The 11,504-nt window shown below is 37.6% G+C and overlaps 1 protein-coding gene across 1 annotated transcript; it reads right to left on the bottom strand.

Moving 5' to 3' along the window:
- Positions 1 to 2,689: 2,689 nt before the first annotated feature.
- On the bottom strand, positions 2,690 to 9,453 carry LOC134659842 (zinc finger protein 260-like). The gene is made up of 4 exons (XM_063515550.1): positions 9,420 to 9,453; positions 9,308 to 9,370; positions 3,398 to 5,406; positions 2,690 to 3,175 (listed from the first exon to the last, which is right to left on the bottom strand). The coding sequence occupies exons 1-4, from the start codon at positions 9,451 to 9,453 to the stop codon at positions 2,912 to 2,914; spliced, it is 2,370 nt and encodes a 789-aa protein (XP_063371620.1). The 3' UTR covers positions 2,690 to 2,911.
- Positions 9,454 to 11,504: the final 2,051 nt, after the last annotated feature.

Raw genomic sequence — 11,504 nt, forward strand, 5'->3', positions numbered from 1 at the left:
AAATATTCAGTAATCACAAGCGTAGCGAGTGGTACTATACTAAAATTTTGAGCTTAACTAGAAACTCAAAAGTCAAGCAATATCTCTGGTCTCGTGTGGCACAGTTGTTACTGTTCACATTTGAGTGAAGTGTGTCACGTTTTATGTCACTCTTTACAATATTTTTTCAATGGCATCGATAAATTTATGTAATTTCCCTTTCAACGCCATACATTTTACGCCAATGTATCACTTACAGATAATGGTTAGGTTATGACTATATTGACTACTATATTGACTATTATAACAACTAGATCTTTATACGACACGGTTTCACTCACTTGAATTTTTAGTTGCATTTTATTCGTATTGAAGTGAGTGAAACCGTTGTCGTATAAACAGTTTAAAATATGTCTCACGAAAGTTTAATATCGACAACTAGATGTCTTTAGACATTTTTGGCGCTGAAAGGGTTATACTACGTAAGGGATAAGTTTGTATAATATTTACAATACAATTGACAGATGTTTTGGTGTAAATAGTAATTGTTATTGTTATTAATTTAGTTTTATAGAGGCAACACAGTATGCATGTTATTTGGATAAGAACGCGTGGTTGTTAAGAACTTGAAATGCATTTCATCATACAAAGTGACTTGTTGGGTAGGGAATACAATGAAATATTTTGCATTAGGTACCTACCTATATTACCTATTTACACCTGCCTAGTTTATTTTCATTCATAGAGATTCACGCATCGTGAAGGAATAATATTGTTACAAAAATTGCAAACAACTAAAATGTATTATATAAGATTTGTTAATAAATTTTATTTTGAAAAACTTTTTTGGTTTTATTAAAAATCCAACCAATTATATTGTCTGTGAAAACTTGTCAAAAAAAACAGGCCAAGTGCGAGTCGGACTCGCGCACGGAGGGTTTCGCACCATCAACAAAAAATAGAGCAAAACAAGCAAAAAAACGGTCACCCATCCAAGTTCAACCCCCCCGCCCCCGCCCGATGTTGCTTAACTTCGGTAAAAAATCACGTTGGTTGTATGGGAGCCCCACTTAAATCTTTATTTTATTCTGTTTTTAGTATTTGTTGTAACAGTTTGCGGCAACAGAAATACATCATCTGTGAAAATTTCAACTGTCTAGCTATCACGGTTCGTGAGATACAGCCTGGTGACAGACGGACGGACGGACAGCGGAGTCTTAGTAATAGGGTCCCGTTTTTACCCTTTGGGTACGGAACCCTAAAAACAGTTTAAGGCACAGTATAAGTTACAGCTTAGCAAAAAAGAGTAGAAATTAAAAAGTGGCAACATTGTAGTGTCGTCCCTTTCAAATCAATTTATATAAGAAAACGGGACGACACTAGTGTTGTCACCTTTTAATTTCTACTCTTTTTTGCCAAGCTGTAGTCTATGGTTTACAATGGGTGCTAGTGCTGCATTACCTACTAACGATGCTCCGATATAAATACAATGCCGCGCGACGTTGTGCGGCGTAAGCACCATCGACAATAAGGTCCCTTTTCTTAGATAATGCCCCAAATAATTTACTACAAGCAAATTTACTTCACCGTAATAGTGCATACCACGTGTCTTCTCATGACTACTCGAGGAAAAAAAATATCTCAATTTATTATGGAATTACAACAAAAAATGAAAATCCGACACCCCTAGTGGTATTTTTAACGACCATGTCTACAGTTTTTCAATTTTTTTTCCTCGAGTAGTCATGAGCAGGTCCATCTTCTGGTGCCAGCTTATCGTTGAATTTTGGGACACGTTGTATAAAAATAATGACTTTTTCATATTAGCCAAGTTTTTTATTGCAATACACTCAACACCTCTATTACAAAGTAGAACTTATTGGAAATAGGAAACTAACACCGCGTCGCATATTCTTAGAAAGTGGAATCCAGACGGGACAATCTGATGAAATTGTCCGATCAAATCAGGACGTGCGGACTCAAACGCCAATTTGGCTCGCCGAATTCGACCGCCGATTATGACCGATATTACCGACAAAATGGGGTGCAGACGCAAGAATACCAATTTATGACGCTAGTATTTTCGTTTTGGAGCATTTTCTTAACTTAGAGGGCTCAAATATCACCATAAATCTTAAATTGGAGATTGGCGCCAATTATTTTCCTGATCAAATCGGTCGATTTGCCCAGCTCGTCTGGACTCTACTTAATACCAATATGAACAAAGCTTCTCGGTATACTTAATATTGATATAAACGGGGTTAAATATAATTACCACCAAGAAATACTCTAATACCCTAAGCTCTTACCAAAAATATACTAAACACCAAAGAAATAATCTAAAATTACTAGTTCTAGTTGTTTTAGTCATGATCATGACGCACTTAAATTCAAATTGGGTACTTTCCTCTACTTAAAATAAATTATTTCACATCGTGCACGAAATAAAACATCAGATAATTATTAGAAAAACATAGATAGCAGTTATTTTTAAACAAAGTTTCTATTTAATAAATAGGACTGAAATATAAAAAGTAGGTGAGTTGACCGTGACGTCACTGCACATGTTTTCATATAAATTCCATATTAGCAAATCATTTTGACAGGTATAAAAAAGAAGCTGATTGACTAGTACGAAAGTAGCCAATTGTATTCGTACACCAAATGTAGTGTTTCTTTTGTTTATAATATCACAATATTTTCCTGAAATTTCCGAGAACGTTTCGAACTTTTTGGAAACTTTGCGTAACTTGCCATTTGTATTCACATGTGCAATTGTAAGATAGACGTTAGCATGCTTCTCTCGTTGACTATACGATATTTTGTTTGTGAAAATGTACCCAGCAATATGGTGACGTGAATAGCAGTAGAATAAAATTCTGTTAACTGAATCCGAATAAAACACTATGAGCCATTTTACGAAACAAGAAAGTTATGGTATCCTGGATATATGTGTTTCAAAATGTTTCCTTAAACTTATTTCATCGTAGAAAATTGTTTCACATATTTCGCATTCGTATGATTGTTCATCGGTATGTATTTTTTTATGTCTCTCTAATTCAGATTTTGATGTAAAGTGGTTCTTACATTCTTCACATCTATACGGCTTCTCTCCGATGTGAATCATTTTATGCGTCTCTAAACTATATTTTTGACTTAATTGCTGGTTACGTTCATTACATCTGGATGGCTGTTCCTCGAGGTGTCGTTCATAAGCAACGAAGTTTTCTTTCTGTCTTAATCGTATGTTGTCTTTTATGCTGTCGTCAGATTTTACATGAGTATATAAACTATTGTTTTGTCTAAATCGCTGATCACATTGATATAGTTTTTTTTTAGTATGAATTATTTCATGTTCAATTAAATCATGTTTTCGTGTAAATCCCCTGTCACATTCTTTACATTTGTATGGTTTAACGTCACTATGGACTCTTTTGTGGATCTCTAACTGATCTTTTCTTGTAAATTGCTTGTTACATTCTTTACATTTGTATGGTTTCACACCACTATGGATTCTTTCATGGATAACTAAAGAAGATTTTTTTGTGAATTTTTTGTTACATTCTTTACATTTGTATGGTTTTTCTCCGGTGTGGGTTCTCTCATGGATAACTAATATATATTTAGCTGTAAATTCTTTGTTACATTCTTTACATTTGTATGGTTTCACACCACTATGGATTCTTTCATGGATAACTAAAGAAGATTTTTGTGTGAATTTTTTGTTACATTCTTTGCAGTTGTATGGTTTCACGCCACTATGGACTATTTCGTGATACTTTAAACCATCCCTTCCTTTGAATTGTTTGTTACATTCTTTACATTTGTATGGTTTTTCTCCGGTGTGGGTTCTCTCATGGATAACTAATATACATTTAGCTATAAATTCTTTGTTACATTCTTTACATTTGTATGGTTTCACGCCACTATGGACTCTTTCGTGGATGTCTAACTGATCTTTTCTTGTAAATTGCTTGTTACATTCTTTACATTTGTATGGTTTCACACCACTATGGATTCTTTCATGGATAACTAAATAAGATTTTTGTGTGAATTTTTTGTTACATTCTTTACAGTTGTATGGTTTCACGCCACTATGGACTATTTTGTGGATATCTAACTGATTTTTTCTTGTAAATTGCTTGTTACATTCTTTACATTTGTATGGTTTCACACCACTATGGATTCTTTCATGGACAACTAAAGAAGATTTTTGTGTGAATTCTTTGTGACATTCTTCACATTTGTATGGTTTCACGTCACTATGGACTCTTTTGTGGGCCTCTAAATGATGTTTTCTTGTAAATTGCTTGTCACATTCTTTACATTTGTATGGTTTGACTCCAGTGTGGATTCTTCTATGTATATACAAAATGCTTTTTGTTGCAAATCGCTTGTTGCATTCTCTACACGTGTACGGTCTCTCCCCTGAGTGCAATCTTAAATGCTTATTCAGTAATAAGTTATTTACAAATGTTTCATTACAAACTCTGCATGTATGTTCCGGGTGTGAATGTGTTCTGATATGTCGGATTAAAATAAGTTTTGACGTAAATTGCAGAGTACACATGTCGCAACAGTAGGTCTTCTTATTCGTTTGTGGTGCGACATGTTCCTGTTGATGTGTGATTATACTAGAGTTGTGTGTGGTGTGTGTAGGGCGAGTATCGTGTGTTTGGGCTTGTTCCTCGGCGGGTGTGTGAGCGGGCTCGTCCTGCACACTGCTGGCGGGGCTTGGCTCGCAGTGTGACGTCACGTCCTGCACACTGCTGGCGGGGCTTGGCTCGCAGTGTGACGTCACGTCCTGCACACTGCTGGCGGGGCTCGGCTCGCAGTGTGACGTCACGTCCTGCACACTGCTGGCGGGGCTCGGCTCGCAGTGTGACGTCACGTCCTGCACACTGCTGGCGGGGCTCGGCTCGCGGTGTGGCGTCACGTCCTGCACACTGCTGGCGGGGCTCGGCTCGCGGTGTGACGTCACGTCCTGCACACTGCTGGCGGGGCTCGGCTCGCGGTGTGACGCCACATCCTGCACACTGCTGGCGGGGCTCAGCTCGCGGTGTGGCGTCACGTCCTGCACACTGCTGGCGGGGCTCGGCTCGCGGTGTGACGTCACGTCCTGCACACTGCTGGCGGGGCTCGGCTCGCGGTGTGACGTCACGTCCTGCACACTGCTGGCGGGGCTCGGCTCGCGGTGTGACGTCACGTCCTGCACACTGCTGGCGGGGCTCGGCTCGCGGTGTGACGTCAAGTCCTGCACACTGCTGGCGGGGCTCGGCTCGCGGTGTGACGTCACGGGACACGGCTGGCTCGCGCGCGGGGAGTGGCGGAGGCGCTCGAGCCTCACGGAGCACGCCAGCGCGAGCTGCTGCCTACAGCGCAGGGACAGAGGCGCCGCGCTGACTCCGTACTCGCCAGCTGAAGACACTGAAACAACATATTCACATTAGAGTGAGCCATGATGCAATAATACTTACGCCAGGTATAGCATTCTGAAACGTGACGTTACACAAACTACGTCATTAATATGCAATAAACTATCATAAAAACGTAATATAATAAATGTAGGTAAGTTTCTGCAAGTAAATAAGTATGACTTAAATTTGGGTTAAAAAAGCTACTAGAGAAGCTTTGGGTAATAAATTATGCGAAACTTGGTATGCGAACTACGTTTCGGACATAAAAAACTATGCCAAATGATGGCACCCGCTTTGGGTCCAAATAAATTATAATAGAGTTATTCCCTAATCGATGCTTCGCCCGACACGGTGGTTATACGAAAAATTATATCTGTCAGTGAATATTACTGACTGAACGGTGAAAACCTGAGTCATTTGCGTTTTGCAGACGATTTTATTTTATTCTCAGAATGTCCAAAACATCTAGAACAAATGCTACAATAACTATCAGACCGAAGCATAATAGCAGGGCTTTCAATGAACACAAACAAAACCAAAATTATGATTAACGGTTCACAAAGTCACAGCATCATGGCCCAGAATAAACTAGTAGTTCGCCCCGAACTGAGAACTCGCGGTTCGTCAAAAAGATCAATTGAATGCAGTGCTACTTAGTCCGAGATGGGCATTTCGTAATTGAATCCTGATTCCACGATTACTTGAAATTACTTTTTAATCTGATTACCGATTCCCAGATTAGGTACTTTGTAATGTAACAATACCGAATTACTAAGTACAATTCCATTTGAGGAATCAGGAATCAATTTCTCGAATATTACAATTACTAGTAATTGGAAATATTGGAATCAATTCAATTCAATTCAATGTTTTATTCATAAAATATACATTTTACACGTCAAATTTTTAAACATTATTAAATCTAGGTACATTCTGTTGTGACGACCTGTTCTGTTACAATCAATGTCGATTCCTCATTACAGGAATGCATTACTTGATTCCTTTCAGATTACATTTCGTACTACTACTATCAAAAGTACATTTCAATAGTAGATATAGATGTTGTTGACTTACTAGGATGCATCTATATCTTATTTGAAACAGGTGCGCAGATTTAGAAAATGATGACCATGACCTATAAAACGACACCCATGACGACTTTTATGACATACTGCATGGCCGCCATCTTGGAATCCAAAATAGTCATCATTTTCGAAAACTGCGCCCCCTAAAACCTATAAAACGACATCCATGACGACTTTTATGAAATAGTGCATGGCCGCCATCTTAGATTCCAAAATAGTCATCATTTTCGAAATCTGAGCCCCCTATAACCTATAAAACGACATCCATGACGACTGTTATGACATACTGCATGGCAGCCATCTTGGAATTCAAAATGGTCATCATTTTCGAAATCTGCGCCTCCTAAAACCTATAAAACGACATCCATGACGACTTTTATGACATAGTGCATGGCCGATATTTTGGAATCCAAAATGGTCATAATTTTCGAAATCTGCGCCCCCCAAAATCTATAAAACGACATCCATGATGACTTTTATGACATACTGCATGGCCGCCATCTTGGAATCTAAAATGGTCATCATTTTCGAAATCTGCGCCCCCTAAAACCTATAAAACGACATCCATGACGACTTTTATGACATACTGCATGGCCGTCATTTTGGATTCAAAAATGGTCATCATTTTCGAAATCGGGGCCCCCTAAAACCTATAAAACGACATCCATGACGACTTTTATGTCATAGTGCAAGTCCGCCATTTTGGAATCCAAAATGGTCATCATTTTCGAAATCTGCGCCCCCTATAATCTATAAAACGACATCCATGACGACTTTTATGAAATACTGCATGGCCGCCATCTTGGAATCCAAAATGGTCATCATTTTCGAAATCTGCGCCTCCTAAAACCTATAAAACGATATCCATGACGACTTTTATGACATACTGCATGGAGTGCATGGCCGCCATTTTGGAATCCAAAATGATCATCGTTTTCGAAATCTGCGCCCCCTAAAACCTATAAAATGATATCCATTACGATTTAATGACAGTGCAAGGCCGCCATCTTGGATTCCAAAATTGTCATAATTTTCAAAAAAAATCTTTAAAAAAACAATATTATAAATGTGTAAACCGAGCACTTTCATTTGATAGCAAACTCGACCATACTTTCTTGCAATTAAAATGACCAGAATAGCAAGACCCCTCACAAATGGCTTTTTAGCATTTTAAGCTCTTCTAGCTCAATAACCTCTTGTTCAAGCCAGCTCAAAATTTAATGACTAAAATATAATGCCCTCGACTATACGTTCACCCAATTTCATTTAAATTAGAACAAATTTACTTAAGTTATTGAGTATCAAACTATCCTCTGAAAGTTCAGCTTAAAAACATTGAAATGCCGGGACGTGCCCCTAGCCAGCCGTGTGTTCAAAGTCGAATGTAAGAACTTCGCTTCGCTTCGCTCGCTCGTTCGATAATAGTACTAGGTACAGAAGATTCACTCTCTAACAAAACGCGTCCGTTAAGATTAGGACAGATATGACCGCTAGGTGGCGTACGCACCACGCGCGGCCTATGGCTAGCCACCAGAACAAATTAAAGTATGCCAAAATAGTACATGTAGAGAGAAGTATAATTGGAGTAAACAGAAATAATAGAACTAAACAATATTAAAGGTATAACGAAATATATAAAACACTAAAATGGAAGTGGGCAGGACATATGATAAGAGAAAATACTGATACTACTGAACTGATTTAGAGGCAGTTTTCGCTATGCTGCGTCTAAATGCTGGAACAATTTGCCGCCACCAATAGCTAACAGTAAGTCCCTGGCGGTTTTCAAACTACGTTGCAAGGCTTATTTACTGGACCTCCAAAAGGAATTAACGTACACTTTTGGTTGAGTAACCTCTATAGATATTTAATTTTAATTAAGTTAGCACTTTTTATCCACTGCGCATTGTTCGGTTTTGCTATCCTGTCCTATGTGTAATAGTGTAAATGTTTTTACTGTCCTTAGCTAGATATAAATACGGCGGTGGCAGAATAACAGCGTCCATTGCTGGAAGTCTTTAGGGCCGCTGTGCCCCGTAGTCTTTTGGCACAGACATTAGCTGAGCCACCTTCCCTTTCAATTAGTTTGTAAGCATTATTGTGTACTTTTATTATGTACCTATGTTTAAACTCTTTGAATAAATATAAATGGACCAGGAAGATAACAGAATGGTAACCAAGAGGCTGTGAAGGAACCAGGGAGGCCAATGGAAACGCTGGGAAGATGACCTCAAAAAAGTGGGCGACCGAGGATGGATTAGACTTGCAAGAGATAGGGAGAAATGGCAATCTTTAGAGGAGGCCTTTGTCGAAACACAAGCTGTTGTTACAAAACCCAATCGTCGGAAAAGAAATACTTAATATTGTTATCACCGTAGAGGAGCAATATAGGCTTATTTTATTTATTATTACTGACTGAGAGCATAAGGATTTATGTAGTATGTCGTTTTAGAGAGTTTTTTAATGAGATGTAAGTAGCCGATTATGGTACAAATCAAAATTGTAATGGAGGTTAATGTAAGTTTATTCTCATGTTTCTTCTGAAACATGAGACCCCTTGTGGTACCTAGCCCCTCAAGTCAGGGCTTCCCCGACTGCAATTATTAATAAATTATGATAGCTAGCGTTTCCTTCTTCCAAGCTCCCATCACATATTTCAACCGGATATGTTTTATTGTTAACATATGGGCAATTGAAAATATATCAAATGATATTCAGTATGGAAGCTGCACGCCTTCCTGTAAGTAGCACTCAATTCGTTTCCTTTGATAACTGCTGTCAATTTATTCTACGTACCAAGTTCTGAATACCACTTTAGATACTTACATAGAGACGGCTCGGAGGACTCGCTGCACGCGCCATCTTCAGGTTCAACCAAGTCTTCCTCGTCTAAAATATAATATACACAATTGAAGATCACTATAGGTGTGCCTAATGCCTGTAATATTTAAGTGTTCCTCCAATTTCTTCATAATGCCATCATCAGATGATAAATAACTTGATATCAAGCTTAATATTTACCTCTGACACTCAGCCCTCCCTCTACCCTCTCCTGCAGCTCGGCCTGGCAGTGCTGCACCTGCATCTTGAAGTGGCACGCCTCCCGCAGCCGCCCCAGACACACCTCGCAGATACCACTCTTGCCATTGTTGCTTGGTGTCAGCTGCAAAATGTAGTATATTTGTTTCTGATGTTCAATTTATGTCTATATTATTTATTTGCACACAAGACTCGTAGCATATTCTATGTCATAAAAAAGTATTTGAAAGTTATAGGGTTACTGTTTAACTGAGGTAGAAATGGGCCAACTATTCAGTATTTAGCATGTTTTTTTATGTTCGTATTCCGCCGAATATTTGGTAAATTTTTATAGTGAGTCATGGACTTGCCGGCTAAACTGAGTCAAGCTGATTTGCATGTTGTTTAGTAATAATGTTACATATAAACTATTATACACCCAAAACTCGGCTGCCTTCTAAAAATCACTGTGTAACTTCTGTATAAACTGCCTGAAATAACCTATAGCTTTTCTTATATTATATTCATAGAATGTGATTTAAAACAAAGAAAAGATTATTTACAGATAATTTAAATCTTAGTTCAGGCATTAACATTGTAGTGTCCTGTTTTATTAATAAGTAAGAGATGGAACCAGCGCAGTTTTTGACAATAAGAGATGAAGATCCTTCAATGAAGCAGCTATCCGTAGATTTCTAGAAAAGAGGAACATGTTAACTAACAATATGAACAAACCTAAAACTGCTAGTAGTTTTGGATTTGAACTTGATGTTTAGGTAGGTTTATAAAGGGTATAGCCGGGTAAGCATGGCCAAACTGCCCTTAGCGAAAAAAACAATTTCCTTTTACTGGATTATTAACCTATGTATATGTAGTGCTTTCACCAAAAATTAAGCCTCAAATGCTTCAGATTAAAAAAAAAGCAAAAAAAGAAAAATAATTTTTATTTTATTACAGCCAAAGTACTAATCCGATTTCTTTGTAATTTGGGTATGTTGTATATACAATTAAGGTCGCTTTCTGAAAAAAATAATATTGAATTATCTCTTAAAATAATAGTAAAAAACTGAGATGAAAATTTTCAGAAAAATAAAAAAAATACATGCGAGATAGTGACAGTTATCAAATTTACATATTTCATGTAGAATTTAATATGTAATGTTTAACATATATTTTTTTCAAAAATTAAAATCGGGATTAACAGTGTAGTACCAGATCTTAGATCCCGTTTACTAAGGGGACCTTGCATTTTGGAGACAAAGCAAACCGCTTGGAACAGGTGTTCCTGGGGGTGATCTGAGCTGATTTAGCCCGGTTGCCGAGAGGTCCCCCCTAACAGGTGCGCAGGGGGGGGGGGGAAGTGCCTCCAGCGCGCCTCACTCTAAATTTTATATCTGCATACATCTAGCAACTATATCAAGTTTGGTGTCTTTTTCGTGTAATTCGAGGATAAGGAATTCATTTCTGTGACTAAATTTTCACTGACCCATACAAAAATACGAGAAATTTAAAAAAAATTAAAAATAAAATAATCTTTATACTTTTTTTTTCAAAAATCCTCTACAGAATTAAAAGTATGAGGATTTGGTCTAGAAAAAAAATACCTGTGAATAGCCCAGTTATCCTCCTATATAGAATAATAAACTTTTCAGACATTTTTCTTTTATAACTCTCGTTAAAATAAATGTTTTGTGTCGCGCGGCGTACCTGCATTGTAAGAGTGGTATGCAGCTTTAGGATTTTTAAGCATGTTTAGATGATTTCTGATAAGTTGTTATTGTTCTGGTTGTAGATTAAATTAATAAATTACTTTAGGACGTGATAAATTAAATATATAAATAAAGATGTTGGGAAAACTTTCGCCCGTAGAGTTATTATAAATGTGATAAAATTTTAACATAATTATTTTTAGTTACCTAAGAGATTTTTTAAAACTTTATTGCACAAATTTTACACAAAAAAGTACAAATGGCGGACTTAACGTCTTGAGGCATTCTCTACCAGT

The sequence above is a fragment of the Cydia amplana genome, chromosome 25 (assembly GCF_948474715.1).
Source record: "Cydia amplana chromosome 25, ilCydAmpl1.1, whole genome shotgun sequence".
NCBI lineage: Eukaryota > Metazoa > Arthropoda > Insecta > Lepidoptera > Tortricidae > Cydia > Cydia amplana.